Genomic DNA, 16,516 nt, shown 5'->3' with positions numbered 1-16,516 from the left:
ATTGTAGCAATAATACCCAATTCACATTACCACAACTACTACCAGAAAAGAGAACGCAGCTTTTCTACAGAGAGAGGAGTCCATAAGGTGAAAATCAGAAACAAAAATTGAAAGCAAGAATAAATTAAACTACAAATTAACCAAAACTGAGAACACTTAAATGACATGAAGAATTAAAACAAAACACTATTAAAACAAAATACTATCTTTTTGTAGAAAAGGATGCCGACCCAAAGAAAAATCCAAATACAACTTGCAAACAAAGAGAAAACCCAAGCTGTAGACAATGACAGAACACCAGTAAAATATCAAACTAAAATCAAACAGAGGTTCATAAATCAAACCTAAACAAAACAAATGAAAATAAATTATTTTTCTTAACCTGAGGCCGAGCAGCTGTGTTGTATGGGTCTGAGATGGATTAACCCAGAAATCGGACAACATGCAATCAGAGAATTAAACAGAAGACGAAATATTTGGGTTCGAGGTGATTTTCAATTCCTGCAAAATTAACTAAATTCAATCCACCCAAAAGCAAGAGGAGGTTAAGAGGATTGAAATTATACCCTTAATTGCCTAAAATCACCATTGAATTCGCTGGACAGAAGAGGAGGAGCCGCCGGCCTTTAGGGTTTCGATTCGGCCGTTATGGTGGTCCGATGAACAATCGGAGACCACCATCGTGTTCATGAAGTCAAGAGGAAGCTGAGTGGGGTGGTGGATGATCCAGACGCCGCCAGAATCAAAGGCAACTCCGGCGAGGGAAAATCGGCAAAACCTTGATTTTCCTCCGCCGTTGATCGGATGAGAAATCCGATGGCACCCCTGCGCTCAGAGAGAAATGGCGAGCATAACTTGGCAGGTCTCGCACCTCGTCGCGGCCGGGAATGACGATTCGCCCCCGCGAATCTCCAACTGGGTTCTGGGTTGGGTTTTTGAGTGCGGCGGATTTCTGGGTGATTCACGGGTATGGGGAAAGGAGGATGAAGATGATTCATCATCATCAGTCGTCAGATGGAGAGAGAGTGGTCGGAGAAAACTCACGACGTGAGAGAGAGATGAGAGAGAAGATAGAATCAGGGGGTCGAAGAGGAGAGACAATGAGACGAGTTTAAAATAAGTGGAGAGTCTGAGAGAGAGGCTCAAATAGGGTTGTTTAAGTCTTGTTCATTTTATTAATTTGGACATTAGGGTATTTTGGGGTTTGGGGTTTATAAAACATGTAATACATAAAATACATATAATTTATTTTTATTTTTTCATGGACTGTAGTGACCAAATTAAAAATAAGTCACTCAAGCCCAAATATTTGGTCACTAATTATCAAAATTAGGAGGCAAGATGAATTTTTTTGGAGCCATACCATTTAGGGATGAATCAGTAGTATTGGTCACTAAATCTACATGTTTATAGTGACGAATTTCACATTCGTCACTAAGAATTTCATCACTATAGCCAATATTTTTTGTAGTGGTTTAGGCTTCGAATCCAATCCATCTACGACTGAGCCCAGGCCCATAACTGACCAACAACTCACCAACCTACTAACCAAAGAAAGCATGTTTGATAGTGCTTTTAGAAGGCTCAAAAACTTTTTTTTTTTTTTTGTAGTATTTAGCAGAAAATAGTGTTTTTTTTTTGGTGCAAAATAAAAGTGTTTTTTAGTACTTTTTAAGCATACTAGTATTCCCTTAGGAAGTGTTTCCACAGTTGGGTAAACTTGATTTTTGGTTCATGTGTGTTAAACTTGATATCACATTGGTTCTTGTAGTTTAAATTTTGTCAATCGGGTCTTTTGTTTGCAATTTTACGACGATTTTAAAAAATCGTCTGTTAATTCAACAAAACTTAGATTTTTAATTTGGGGATAAATTATAAATTTTTGATAAAATTGTTTTTGGGAGATTAAAAGACCATCATCTTATAAGTTTTCTAAAAATGAATTTCAATTTTCATTTTTGTGTTTATTTTTTTGAGAATTTGAGGCTCACAAAATTTTTACGTTGGAACTTTAATTTGGTATTTCTTTGAATTTTTGTTTGAAAATTAAATTTCAAGGCTACATAGCCTACGTACATGATTTTTCGTCATTCATAGTAAAACTCTCGAGTTTAAAAAAATTAATAGTTTTAATTTGATAAAAAATTTCATATTAAATATAGAATATCTAAGATAGTAAGATGTCCAACAACATAAAACACACTCACCAAATTACTAAAATTTACACCAACCAAATCTAATTTCGGATTAAAAATTTAAAACACACCTGTAAATATGTAGTTTACTGTTTACCCTCCAAAGTTTATTACATAAAAGAACCTTGAATTTTTAATAATGAAATTTATGTGCTTCTTGAGACAAAACGTTTCAAACATAATCCCAAACTCCCAAACAGGCCCTAATATTTCTGGTGTTTTGTCTCCAAGTTCCAAAGAATAAACGCTTCTGGGCTGGTTGGCATTTTTCACAAAAACAGCCGAGCTACAATTGCAAAGCACAGTACTCAGTTAGAGGTAGAGGTTTACTCCTTTAACGTTAGAGTTTGGATTCTCTCTCTCTCTCTCTCTCTCTCTCTCTCTCTCTCTCTCTCTCTCACTCTGAGCTCTAACTCTGAACTCTGAAGCCGATGATGGGGCTTTGTGTTGGGGGACTTGACCTCACTCTCTCTTCTTCAGTAGTCTTCTCAAGTGATAACCCCACTCTCCGAATTCCACCAATTGCACACTCCAATCTAAGATTGGCAGGTAACTCCAACTCCAAGCTCTTGTTTTTAAGTCATCTCATCAAACCATTGTTTGCTTTGTTTCTCTTGTCACTCACACTCTGGCTTTGGTGCTCTCAGGTCATCGATTCAATTTCAGGGGCAAGGATAAGAATAGAGTTACAAACCCAAGCTTCACTTGTTGCTCTGCAAAACTTGACCATATAGATGTAAGCAAACCAAAATTTTTAAAATTGGCTTTTCTTTTTATTCAATTATTATTTGCAATTCATTTATGTAAAGAATTTGAAAAATAATTGTGATTTTCACTATGCAGAAACCAGAGTCTAGAATAGTGAAAGAGAAAAGCGTTTCAGTGATTCTTTTGGCTGGAGGGAAGGGCAAACGAATGGGTGTAAGTCCTCTTGGTATCACCTCTTTTCCATTACTCATTCTCATCATCAATTCCAATCTTTTGAGTGCCTGCATCTACATGTGTGTGTGTGTGCATATGAATGTGATTTTTCTATCATCTTCATCTTCAGCTCTTGTTCATTCCAACCCTACCAGATGATGCTTTTCTGTTGTGTTTGTGCAAGTAGGCCACCATGCCAAAGCAATATCTTCCGCTATTAGGCCAGCCAATTGCATTGTACAGGTAATTATTGACACTCTCAGTCGATCCACTTGGAGAATGTTTCTAATTTGTAGAGCACTTCTCAAAACTAAGTGAACCAACTACTGGTAAACCATGTATGGAGTGCCTGTATCATGCATTTACATCATATCCCTTGAGATTATGAGTACTTTTTTCAATTGAATGAATGTTTGCCCAGTTAATTATAATGACGGATATATGTTTCCTTTTTATAAAATGAATGCATCTGGGTATATTGTGATACATCTGGCAATATTTATAAAATGAAGGACCATAAAATGAATGCATCTGGGTAGTTTAGACTATTTTATTTCAAGAACCACAGTCAGCTGTAGATGCCAAAAATTCCTAGCAGGCAACACCAAGTTTGAGTTGATACATTATTGAACGCCAGTTTCTAGACATATTGTGATACCATGAATCCCACATCAATTTTGCGTTAGGGAGATTTAGGGTACTTAAGTAAGAACTATGAATCCAAATCTCAACTTCTGTTATAATTTTTGGAGGAGATCTTGGGTTGTTACAAATGCTATTAGAGGCTTTAGAGCAACCCAACCCCTTTCCTATTTGAGATTTAGGGGCCATGATTATGATGACGGCTCCCTGCCAGGAGGGAAAGGGTGTTGACCCCTGCGCTAAGAGAAAGTGGATCCGTAGGTAGGTAAATGGTTGCATCCCACATCAGAAAGGTCTGTCTATTGGTATATGAGTGATATGTGATTCTCATCTTGGCTAGGGTGCCAAGGTCTAAAGGACGGGAGATTTTGATACCCTAAATCTCAAATTGGTTATGTGCTAGGAGATTTAGGGTACTTAGTAAGGTCTAGGAACCCAAATGTTAGCTTCAGCTAGCACATTTGGATGAGGTGTTAGGTCATTACATATAATTAGCCTTATGTGACTGAAAAACTGACCTGGGTTGTGTTTGTATAGTTCTAGTTGCTAGTGTCCTAGGCCGGACTCACTTGGCGTAGGTTCTGTCTCATAAGGTAACATTATGATGGTTTATCTCGGGGAAATATGGGTTACCTTTCTAACTCATCTTTTTTTTTATTTTTTTTTAATACAAATTATGCTTGTCTGAGTGATTATCTGGTGACTCCATGCAGCTTATACACTTTCTCACGCATGCCTGAAGTGAAGGAAATCATTGTAGTTTGTGATCCTTCCTACAAGGATATTTTTGAAGGTTTGAGTTTGAGTCCTCTCTTTCTTTCCCTCCTTGTAACATTCATTGGCCTCTTGGACATGTGTAGTGTTGTAGGAGACATTTAAACTAATATGGTTATTATCATGTTCCCAGACACCGTACATAAGATCCAGATGGAACTTAAATTCACGCTACCTGGGAAGGAAAGACAAGATTCTGTCTACAGTGGACTCCAGGTGCATGGAGATTGTTTCTTTTTCATATTTAACCACAAAAGAGATGTCTCCTTAATCATAAAGAAGTCTATTTTTTTGTTTTTCTTGGGAAATGTCTCTCTGTTGCTGATATAAAATTATTCTGAAGTGTCTTCTCTGTTTCATCTCAAAGTGTCTTGCATTAGCTTAATTGATAATGTAAACTTAAAAGACTATCTAGTGTTGCTTCTGGAAATATGTTCCTATGATGAAAATTTGGTCCAAGGACCGTATAGATGTTTGTTGAAAGCTTGCTTCTAATCAAGAATGCAACATTATGTACTGCAGGAGGCAGTTTTCACTTTAATCCCTAAGGCTCAGTGTGAGAAATATGATATTAATAATATAGGATGCATGGACTCAACTCTTGCTGGATAAATTTTTTAATCCCTTCTTCAATGCACTCAAAAATCCTTATTTGGAATATAAGAAGCCATGGGTATGATAAAGTACCATTGAACCTCTTCTCGATTAGTGTTGTTGGTGGATGTTGATATGCTGCATATAAAAAAAAGGGAAAACAAAGAAAATATTCTTCCATCTTATGCCTTTAATATGTTATGTAAACATAGTTATTTAGCACATCAATCTATCTTTATGCATATTCTTTTTTTCTTTTCATACCAACAGCTAAGCATTTATCTCCCTGCATGTTTTAGTATGGATGATGCCTTTTTTTTTTTTTTTTTTTTTTTTCTCTCTCTCGCACTTGTTCTCCATTGTTATGGAAAATAATCTTCCATGTTTCTATATGCACCATGAGTGTAGTAGCGTAAAAGTAACAGATAGAACACAATGAAATTTCTTAACTTTACTTTTTGGAAAGCAATTGATATCTTCAATTTGTGCTTCTCTGAAATGTGTTGTATAGCAAAAGCATAAACTCATTTGCTAATCATTGAATACAACTTCTATGTCCAGGCAGTTGATTTGACCTCTGAGCTTGTTTGCATCCATGATTCTGCTAGACCTTTGGTATCATCAGGAGATGTAGAGAAGGTTTGAGTTGGAGATTTTTTTCCCTGCATACATCTAGTGCATTGGCTTTTGTTGTCACTGATGGTCTGATGGTCATTATGTACTATGCTTTGATAAGTATCATTATGCATTATGTTTTGAGGTATAGAGCAATCCTGCTTATCTAAATAAATTAGTGTTCGAAAATATCAATTATAAAATACATGTTTTCGGTACACATCCCGAGTGTTGGAGTCAACATGTCCAGGCACAGAAATCAATTTGCAGGGTATTAGCTCTATGGAATTTCCCAGAGTGTTGGTCATTAATTTATGTATGCTTGTTTCAATATTATTTGAGTGTATCCTTAAAATTTTTGTGATTTTTGGATTTCTTCTGATAAGAATTGTATGCTTTTAGGTTCTTAAAGATGGTTGGTTAAATGGAGCAGCTGTACTTGGTGTTCCAGCAAAAGCTACAATCAAAGAGGTATGTATAAATCCTAGTGACTTGCTTTTATATTTATACTACAGCTAATATATACATGCATGTCGGTTTAATATCTGCATGTTTTCCTTTTATTGAAACACATATGTTAGGGCATCTTGTAGCTGCTAGTTTTCACATTTACTTTTACTTTTAGTTGTTTCAAAGATCATATATGTTTCCTTCCTAGCGTGCACTTGATCTAAGCATTGTTTTTGCTGATGGAATTTGGTTAAATTGATATTCAAAACTTCCATAGACATTGAGATTGTTCTTCTTTAAAAAATATGAATATGTTTTGTTTCACTCGGTAATGCAACTCAACATATGACAAACCATGGACAATTTTTTCCTTCCTTTTTTTAGCTTTCCAAGTTTATTTTTAATGCAGCAATTTCATACACTTTTTAAAAGTACAAAAGCAACTAAAGATAGACCTTACAAAAGATTTTTTCTAATTGTGGTAGTTGTATGCTTTTTATCTTTTGTCAACATGTTATGAGGCTCCGGTCTTTTGTAACTCATCATTATGTGACTTTGAAATGATTTTTCATTATCTCAATTGAAAGTAATGGTCCTCCCAATATTGGGAGAATCATTACTCCAAGATTTACTGGGTAATAACCAGTGTGTGTAAATTTTCGAAAGCATGCTTTGGAAATGTATGAAATTGTCCTAACTGCGGGAGCAGACCTTTTTGAGATTCATTCTTGCTTCCAAGTCTAAACAACTCGAACTCAACTTCTATTCTTTCAAGAGAAAGCACCGAGATCCTGCGTAAGCATCATTTACCCGTTGCCAATGTGATCAACTTGGTTGGTAAGATTGAAATTGATACTGGTTACTGAACTGGCTACACGAGATCATTTTGTGAAAATCTGCGTTCAAATCAGTCCAAATGCTCCTTGGATTAGTATGGCAAGCATTGTTAGACAACTAGCAGATCGCCCTGTCAATCTTCCATGGCCCAGATAACTCAGTTTTCTCCCATGAACTACTTGTGTCAATGGATTAGTTCGATGCAAAACTTGGGGAGCTTATCTCTGTGCTTCTTTGTTTCCTTTTTCTTTTCCCCACATAAACACACGTAATAGGTCCTGCAACCTGTCTGCATAACATAATTCACTGTGCATTCTTTCATTTAATTGACCTTGTGATTGCTGAAACATTTTCCTAATAAATATGCAGGCAAATAGTGAGTCTTTTGTAGTCAGAACTCTGGACAGGAAAACACTTTGGGAAATGCAGACACCCCAGGTTTTCAATTTAAAGCATTTATATCTCTCAATTAACCGTTTGAGAACATTCTAATTGTTACTGCCTATCAATCCCTACAGGTCATCAAACCTGCGTTGCTCAAAAAGGGTTTTGAGCTTGTAAATAGGTACTAACTGATTCATGTTGCATAATTTATTTGTACACTGATTGCTAAAAACTGAACTGCTGTAAATAAATAATTAAGTATCAGGGTAATGAGCTCATTTTAATAAATGTTGAGGAACTGAACAAACCAGCCTTTTCCAAATCAGATATTCTATCATAAGCTAGTTTTCTCATGAGAGTCCGATACTTGTTCTGCTGTTTCAAGTTATTGGTGTGGGATTGCTTGAAGTACCTAAAGAAGAAGTAGATACTACTAAATTGATATTATTTGAAAAACAATCTTACTATAAGTTGCCTACATGGTCACTAGTATACATATTCTGAACAATTGTACTTACCACAGAGAAGGCCTTGAAGTGACTGATGACGTGTCTATTGTTGAGCACCTTCAACATCCTGTGTACATCACTGAAGGATCTTACACCAACATTAAGGTAGTGAAACATCTTTTCTATCTTGAGAAGTGGAATATTTAACTTTAATACAAAACCAAATTTAAGTACTCCAGCCTTTCCATCCAAAATTCCAAATGAAGCTTTTGTGCATTTGGAAGTTCATTCTATGTAAAAGAGAACAAAAATCTCATTTCATTTGTTTTTGGTCAAGGAAATCACATTTCATTGAATCACCAATAATTTGCTAATGTTTTGCAGGTCACAACCCCAGATGATTTATTACTTGCAGAAAGAATATTAAGTATGAGCTCTGAAAAGTCTTCTGAATAATCTTCATTTGCTGATTTTATGTTTGTGTTTGTAATTCTTTTTTTGTTCTTCCATTGTGTCGAAACTTGAGATGAAAAGAATTTTCTCCAATTTTAATCCGTTGTTTTAGGCTAGAGTCATGAGACTAGTTTTAACTTGCAGAATATGAAATTGAATTACCATTGTTTAAATCATTATCAAATTGTGACTGAGCTGGCGGTTGAGATGTTATGAAGACCATCTCGACCATTGTCTCGATCAGCATAAACAATCGACTACCATCTCAACCGCAATCAAAGTAGTTATTGTCTGCCATAAACTACTAGTTTGTAAACTAAATTTGGTGTAAATTCTTTTTTACTTTTTTTTTTTTTGGTGAAAGGTGTAAATTCATTTTTCTATACAACATTACTTGGTAAAGAAAAAGGAGAAAAGGTACAATTTTAAATTAACATTGCAACTAATTAAAGAAAAACTATTAAGATAATGATTTGGAACTGTAAGAAAATGATATAAATACAATAATGATAAATGAGCTTGTAGAATTTTCATTACAATTGGAGTTTATATATGAGCTTGAGTTGAGCAACTGACAAAGTAATATATCTAAACCCCATCTCAGCGTAACAGGTCAGCAATCTACAGCCTTACAACTAAAGAATAAGATTGATAATTGACTTAAACCTACACCACATAGATTGAGAGAGAGAGAGAGAGAGTTCATTACTTGACTTGATACTTGATAGCTAGAGCCATGGATCCTGGCCTGTACCGAGCGGCAACCACAGGAAATGTTGGTTATCTGGAAAATGGAGATGATGATTATGTTGTCCACCAGAGAACGCCTAAAGACAGCAACGTTCTTCACATTGCAGCTGAATTCAAACAAATAGAATTCTTCAGACACCTTTCAGATCATGCTCGGTATCGACCGCTGTTTTGGGGTACCAACAAGAAGGCTGACACTCCTCTGCACGTTGCCGCCCGAGTAGGCTGTGAAGAAGTAGTAAAGTTTCTCATTGAACACGCGAAGAAGGTTCAACACATAATTGAGGAAAGTGGTGTACCTACTGATAAACAGCTCCTCCGATTGACAAATTGGCAAAAGGATACAGCATTGCATCTTGCTGCCCGATACGATTGCCGTGGAGTGGTGACTCTGTTAATGGAAGCTGATCCCGAATTGTGTAGTTTTACTAATAACGCGAATGAGTCGCCCTTGTTCATAGCTACTCGCAAAGGCAATGTACAAACTGCTCTTTCTATTTTAAATGACTGCCCAATTCCTCCCTCTTATGACGGGACCAACAAACTCACAGCTTTACATGCGGCGGTGATTCGCATACGCATACGCGGCATACGCGAGATTATTTTACGGTGCTCAAGCATACCCGACATTGACTACAGTAAGTACATGACATTTCTGTATACATATATATTGCATTGGTCCTGTGGCCAAAAAAAAATATATATATATTGCATTGGTCCTTAATTATTAATCCTAGCTATAGCAACTTTGCTTTAATATATAGTTTCTGCTAGCTGTCATTTCATGTCTTATCTTGAGCTAGCTCTAATTTCTGTAATTGGTAATATCTATGTTAGGCCTTGTGAAGCTTATGGTGTCCAAAAATCCTGGTATAATCAAAGCAGTTGATGCAGTAGGGTGGACTCCCTTACACTACGCAGCATTAGGAGGGAATCCTGAAGCAACTCAAATTCTAATGAAAGGTGATAGCTCTGCCTCCTATATTTTGGACAACTTTGGAATGTCAGCTCTCCATGTTGCGGCCTTTGCAGGCCGCACCAAAGTTATGAAAGAGATGATTCGAGATCGGCCTGATACCTGTGATTTGCACAATCACAAAGGCCAAACTATTCTTCATGCTGCAGTTTTCGGTGGACAAGATAATGTTGTCAAGTACATATTGAAGACACCTGAGCTCGCAGGACTTATAAATGATGCCGATCATGATGGAAACACTCCTCTGCATCTAGCGGCGATTCACAAACGTCATATAATTATGACCATTTTGGTAAGCAATGCTAGAGTGGATAAGACTGCTACAAATAACAAATTGGAAAAGGCCGTCGACATTGTTATTGGCGACCGTTTGGAACAGGTACGTACGTAGCATATATAGGCGCAAACATAAAGTTTTTATGTGTGACTCACATCATCATTTTGTGTTACTACTCAACTCATATGTTATAATATGAGTGCACGAACAAATTTATTATAATATTAATGTTGTAAAAGTATGTAGAGATTAGGGTTTGTGGAAAAGGAGGCAGAGAGAAAATATATCAGTCGTCATCTTATTCATCTTATAAATATCCTTATATAGAGGTAGGATTTACTAGGTTTAAAATATTTACTAGTATGCCCCTACAACTAATTACAGGAATAGCCACATATAACAATATATTTACAACACTCCCCCTTGGATATTCCATTGCATTAGTGTTGTCTCTGCTATGCGCTTCTAAGTTGCCTCGTTAAAACCTTGCCAAGTAATAAAAACCCTGTGGGAACAAAAACAACCCTGGTCGAAGGAAAAAGAGTGCAACGCGCATGAGTGTGGAGTAGTCGCATCAGAACCTCGAAAGTAGGTGAAGTCATATCTTCTGGATCATAAGCAAATAGTATGTCAATGGGAGCGGGGTGCATTAGAGTTGCTACACCAAAACCTTGCCCGGTAAACCCAATGGGAAAAACCCGTGGTCGAAGGGAAAAGATGAGCAAATGCATATATATCAGATCAATACATCTTCAGGATGTAGTATGAGTAGGGTGACCATGCCAAGATGTGCCTCATTAAAACCTTGCCAGGTAACAAAACCCAGTGAGACAAAATAACCCTGGACGAAGGACAAAAGAGTACACAATGGTCAAGCGAGTATGCTTCGGGATACTCCCCCTGATGTCGACTTCCCCTGAAGACTACATACTAGATAAATAAGCAAATCTACGCGAACCAATACCTCGAACATGCATCAAGAAAGTGGACTTTGGCAGTGACTTGGTGAAGAGGTCTGCATGGTTGTCTTGAGATCGAATCTGCTTGACTTCAATCATCTGATGCTCTTATTGCTGTTGACTGAAGAAGAACTTCAGTACAATATGCTTGGTGTTGTCTCCTTTGATGAAATCTGTCTTCATCTGCTGGATGCAAGCGGCGTTATCCTCACAGATAATCGTTGGTTCATCAGTGGTGGAATTCAGCCCACACGTAGTTCGAACATGCTTGGAAACTGCTCTTAGCCATATACATTCACGAACTGCTTCGTGAAGGGCTAGAATCTCAGCATGATTTGAAGAGGTAGCAACAAAGGTCTGTTTCGTAGACCTCCAAGATATTGTTGTATTCCCAATGGTAAAGACATAATCAGTTTGAGAACGCGCCTTATGCGGGTCTGATAGATACCCTGCGTCAGCATATCCAAAAGGCGGGCATCATTCCGAGGATCGAGGGGGTTCGATCCATTCCTTGATGCGTAGCTAGGGATAGAATAAGCCCATATCCGTCGTACCTCTAAGGTAGCGGAAAATGTCTTTTATGCCATTCCAGTGGCGGCGTGTTGGTGCAGAGCTATATCTAGCTAATAAGTTCACAGCGAATGAGATGTCCGGTCTAGTACATTGAGCCAAATACAATAATGCGCCTATTGCACTTAGATATGGGACTTCTGGTGCCAATATCTCTTCGTTATCATCTGCGGGACGAAACGGATCCTTCTTACGATCTAGACTACAGACGATCATGGGCGTGCTAGAAGGCTTCGCTTTATCCTCATTAAAGCGCCTTAACATCTTCTGGATGTAATTCGATTGATGGACTAGAATTCCATCTGCACGGTGCTCGAGCTCCAGGCCGAGACATAAATTCGTTCTCCCAAGATCTTTCATCTCGAATTTCAACTTCAGGTGTTTAGTTGTTTCCTTGATCTCTTCAGGAGTACCAATTAGATTCATGTCATCGACATAAACAACTACAATAGCAAAACCAGAACTTGTTCTTAATAAACACGCAAGGGCATAGAACATTATTCACATATCCCATCTCGATCAAATACTCACTTAGACGGTTATACCACCTCCGTCCGGATTGTTTCAATCCATAAAGTGAACGCCTCAAACTAATGGAGAGCGTGTTCCGTGGTCTGGAACTATTTGCATCGGGTGTCTGAAGTCCTTCGGGAACTTTCATATATATCTCTGTAACAGGATCCCCATAGAGATAAGCAGTGACCACATCCATAAGCTGCATACTCAGTTTTTCAGAAACTACCAAACTGATAAGGTAGTGGAACGTTATGACGTCCATTACGGGGGAATACTCTTCCTCGTAATCAATCCCAGGGCGTTGAGAAAATCCTTGCGCCACTAGACGAGCCTTGTATCTTACAATCTCGTTTTTCTCATTACGCTTCCTTACAAATACCCATTTAAATTCTACAGGTTTAACATGGGGAAGGTGTAGGAACGACAGGCCCAAACACCTTTCTCTTTGTCAAGGAATCTAATTCGACCTGGATTGCTTCTTTCCATTTTGGCCAGTCGTCTCGACGTTGACATTCATCAACGGAGTGAGGTTCGATGTCATCGCTAGTTATGATTTCGGTAGCTACCGCGAATACAAATATATCATCGATGATAATCTCGTTTCGATTCCAGAGCTCACTTAAGCATGCATAATTTATAGAGATCTCTATGTTCTCGAGAGTGGGTTCTAACGTTGGAGCGTCCCCCAACGTCGTCTCTTCTGGGACGGACCCATAATCCGGAACTATTTCGTGAGATGGATCGGTTGAGATTGCGATGTCAAGAAGACTCGTTTGTGCCAAATTTATCCTCTTCCGGGGATAAGAGTCCATCGAACCTAGTGGTCAACCTCACTTCTGGGCAGGGACATATGACTGGTTAGCCGCTATGGCTGTACCTCGTCCATCTGGGACGACACGTTCTTCTGAAACGACACGTCCTTCGGGGACAGATATCCTTGCAGGCACGTTTGCAGCAGGTATATGTGATCTCGTCACTTTAGCTAGATCAGAGAATGCGTCTGGCATATTATGAGTTATACTCTGTAGATCTAGAATTCTCCGCACTTCACTATCACATTGTGCGGTTCGAGGATCGAGATGAGACATAGTGGGGACATTCCACGTCAATTCACGTCGTTCTTCAGGAACGGTGACGTTCATATCTCCCCCTAACGGCGGGAAGACTGTCTCATCAAAGTGACAATCCGCAAATCTAGCGGTAAAGAGATCGCCTGTCAAGGGCTCTAAAAAGCGTATAATGGATGGGGATTCATAATCGACATATATGCCCATCGTTCGTTGATGACCCATTTTGGTACTTTGTAGCAGCGCAACTGGCACGTAAACTGCATACCCAAATACGCGTAAGTACGAAACGTCAGGTTCGTACCCAGTCACCAGCTGTAACGCGGAGTAAGGTTGGGTAGCAGTGGGCCTCAACCGGACCAACATGGCTGCATGCAAGATTGCATAGCCCCACGCAGAAATTGGAAGCTTGGTGCGCATAACCAAGGTTCGTGCGATCATTTGTAATCTTTTAATGAACGCTTTTGTGAGACCATTCTGGGTGTGAACATGGGGAACTCGATGTTCAACATTAATCCCTAGGGGCATGCAATAATCATCGAAAGTTTTCGATGTAAACTCTCCGGCATTATCAAATCTTCTGGACTTTATAGGATAATCCGTGTGGTGAGCCTTCTGGGCTAGAAGTTTAGCAAAAGCAGCATTTCTTGTGGACAATAGTGTAACATATGATCACTTTGTCGATGCATCAACCAAAACCATAAAATATTTAAATGGTCCGCATGGTGGTTGGATAGGTCCACAAATATTCCCTTGTATCCTTTGCAGGAAAAGGATGGAGTCTTTACTAGTCTTTGCATATAATAGTCTAGTATTCAACTTTCTAAGCGAGCAATTTTGGCATAGTGTGTCACTAAACACAAGATCCTTATTAGTAAGGGGATGCCCGTGTGATGAATTGAGGATACGGCGCATCATACTTTGACCTGGGTATCCCAACCGGTCATGCCATAGAAAGAAACTGCTCGAATTGGTTAACTTCTGGTTAACTATGTGATTTGCCTCAATCGATCTAATGGTGGTCATATAGAGACCGCTCGATAGACATTTCAATTTCTCCAATGTACGCTTCTGGCCATACAAATTGGAGGTTATGCAAAGATATTCCACTCCATTTTCCTCAGTGGTTTCAACGTGATAACCGTTGGCTCGAATATCCTTAGAACTCAACAACGTTCTTCTGGAACTTGGAGAATATAAGGCCTCATTAATGGTAATTCAGTACCATTGGACAACATAAAAATGGGCTTTGCCATGGCCCTCTATCAGGTTGGATTGGCCTGATATGGTTGTCACAGAGGTATGAGTAAGCAATAAGTTTGAAAAATACTTCCGATCTTGAAGTATGGTGTGCGTAGTAGCACTGTCTGCCAGACAACAAACTTCCCCACTAAACATGCTTATTCATAAATTTAATTCAATAGATCACATGTATGAAAATAACTTAATTGAATTAAATAATATTCGAGCATAACCAAATTTTCAAAACAAATAATCCAAATCATAAATCACCAAAATAATCTGAATAAGAAAAACATTATTCAGAAAATAAATACGGCACAAGCGCCGATCATATCCATGTCATCGAGTTTCTAGTCCTCGAAGTGTCCAGTAGCAGTCTGGAAATCAGTGACCTCTAAGGTGGTATCCATAGGAAATGATCCCTCAACGAGATTGGTCTCTCGAGTTCCGCGACTGGCGTGATACTCATTTACAGCTTGCGCTGATGCACGGCAGGTGCGGGACCAGTGATCAGTTCCTCCACATCGGTAACAGAGATCATTCTGATTCTGGTCGCGACGGGCTGGACCAGTGTTCCTCTCATTTCGAGTTCTTAGGGCCGAGGGACCGTGGTTTCTACCACGTGGGCCATGGCCACATTGGCCTCCGTCATACAGGCCATTCCTCTGAGAACCTTTCCTTCCATATCTCGGGCGGTCAGACTTTGTGCCATTTCCATGACCTCGGTATCCTCTTTCGCGGTTTGAATCGCGATAAGTAACAGCGTTTGCTTCAGGCAATGATGCTGCTTTAGTACCGACAGGTCGGGCTTGATCATTTCTCATTAATAAGTTGTTGTTCTTTTCAGCGAGCAACAGAGTGGTGATCAATGCCGAGAACTTGGTAAAATTCCTCTCCCTGTATTGTTGCTGCAGGACCAAACAGGAGGCAGGGAAGGTGGAGAAAGTCTTCTCCAATAGGTCAGCTTCGGTGAGCTCCTCCCCACAAAATTTGAGGAGCGACCGGATCCGGCAGATCTCCGAATTATACTCATTCACGGATTTGAAATCCTGGAAACGAATGTTCTGCCAATCATGTCTTGCTTCAGGCAAGAAAATGGTCTTTTGATGGTCAAACCGCTCTTCCAGAGCAACCCAAAGAGCTCGTGGATCCTCTTCAGCGAGGTACTCAACTTGGAGTGCTTCCTCCATATGTTTCCTAATGAAGATCATGGCACTTGCCTTAAGAGATTCTGCGACAACATTGTCTGCATTGATTGTCGATCTCATCTTCTTGGCAGTCAAATGAAGCTTAACATCTTGAGTCCACTTTAGATAGTTTCTTCCGGAAACTTCCAAAGCGACAAAATCAAGCTTGTTGAGATTTGACATTCTTTGGTTGAAAGGAACAAATAATCATAATTAATGCTTTGGGCAATGACATCCATAAGCAACAAATAAAAACTTCAAGTTCTATAACATGGTATAGACATGCAAAATCTACTGGTTTTATCATGTATGGTGAATTTATGAAGGAAACTTCAGGTTCCTTATACGGCATTATTGAAGCTACAGGTTCAATATTTATGTATGAACTACTGGTTCATTAATTACCTGCAATTTCTACACATATATTCTAGTGCAAAAATTTAAACAAGTAAAATATTCATATACCCAAGTAGAACAGAAAAATATCACAAAATTATTTGAATAAAAGTTTCTGACATTTAGAGTATATATATTAAACGGTTTGCATGCTAACAATAAACTATCAGCAGCACAGTGGTTAAGGTGCACTCTTGGTACCCAAGAGGTCCTAGGTTCAAACCCCAGGCATGACAAGAATTAACATCTCATTTTTACAAAG

The 16,516-nt window shown here is 38.7% G+C and overlaps 3 protein-coding genes across 14 annotated transcripts in view; 2 read left to right on the top strand and 1 right to left on the bottom strand.

Moving 5' to 3' along the window:
- The first annotated feature begins 2,384 nt into the window (after window positions 1–2,384).
- Window positions 2,385–8,490, top strand: ISPD (Nucleotide-diphospho-sugar transferases superfamily protein). 2 transcript variants are annotated; one of them, XM_086251880.1, is made up of 13 exons: window positions 2,385–2,513; window positions 2,624–2,744; window positions 2,843–2,931; window positions 3,039–3,116; window positions 3,304–3,359; window positions 4,472–4,551; window positions 4,666–4,748; window positions 5,688–5,765; window positions 6,144–6,212; window positions 7,398–7,466; window positions 7,547–7,593; window positions 7,936–8,026; window positions 8,246–8,490. In XM_086251880.1, exons 2-13 carry the CDS (start codon window positions 2,627–2,629, stop codon window positions 8,315–8,317), a joined length of 930 nt encoding a protein of 309 aa, XP_086108006.1. In that variant the 5' UTR covers window positions 2,385–2,513; window positions 2,624–2,626; the 3' UTR covers window positions 8,318–8,490. The 2 variants fall into 2 exon arrangements, with proteins under 2 accessions (XP_086108006.1, XP_086108005.1); XM_086251879.1 differs by lacking the exon at window positions 2,385–2,513 and having other exon boundaries at window positions 2,520–2,744.
- Window positions 8,491–8,606: 116 nt separating this feature from the next.
- Window positions 8,607–16,516, top strand: part of LOC147279729 (protein ACCELERATED CELL DEATH 6-like) — a 32,003-nt gene continuing 24,093 nt past the window's right edge. For all 11 annotated transcript variants that reach the window (XR_015123492.1, XR_015123487.1, XR_015123489.1 and 8 more), the window contains exons 1-2: window positions 8,607–9,702; window positions 9,902–10,419. Coding sequence is in view for 1 of the 11 variants with exons in the window: in XM_086251875.1 (XP_086108001.1) it covers window positions 9,051–9,702; window positions 9,902–10,419 (1,170 nt within the window). In the remaining 10 variants the exon portion in view is untranslated. The remainder of the gene's footprint in view (window positions 9,703–9,901; window positions 10,420–16,516) is intronic.
- LOC147279730 (uncharacterized) lies at window positions 10,448–16,437 on the bottom strand. The gene has a single exon (XM_086251878.1). It carries the CDS (start codon window positions 16,039–16,041, stop codon window positions 15,022–15,024), a length of 1,020 nt encoding a protein of 339 aa, XP_086108004.1. The 5' UTR covers window positions 16,042–16,437; the 3' UTR covers window positions 10,448–15,021.

The sequence above is a fragment of the Dryas octopetala genome, chromosome 7 (genome assembly GCF_963921425.1).
Source record: "Dryas octopetala chromosome 7, drDryOcto1.1, whole genome shotgun sequence".
NCBI classification, from domain to species: Eukaryota; Viridiplantae; Streptophyta; class Magnoliopsida; order Rosales; family Rosaceae; genus Dryas; species Dryas octopetala.
This window is presented reverse-complemented; position numbering and strand designations above follow the sequence as displayed.

Bases quoted from the DNA above. Each gene is read 5' to 3' on its own strand.
- ISPD (XM_086251880.1), top strand. From the start codon at position 2,627: ATGATGGGGCTTTGTGTTGGGGGACTTGACCTCACTCTCTCTTCTTCA. The intron at 4,552-4,665 runs GTTTGAGTTTGA...TCATGTTCCCAG, and splicing joins CTACAAGGATATTTTTGAAG to ACACCGTACATAAGATCCAG. The intron at 8,027-8,245 runs GTAGTGAAACAT...AATGTTTTGCAG, and splicing joins GATCTTACACCAACATTAAG to GTCACAACCCCAGATGATTT.
- LOC147279730 (XM_086251878.1), bottom strand. From the start codon at position 16,041: ATGTCAAATCTCAACAAGCTTGATTTTGTCGCTTTGGAAGTTTCCGGA.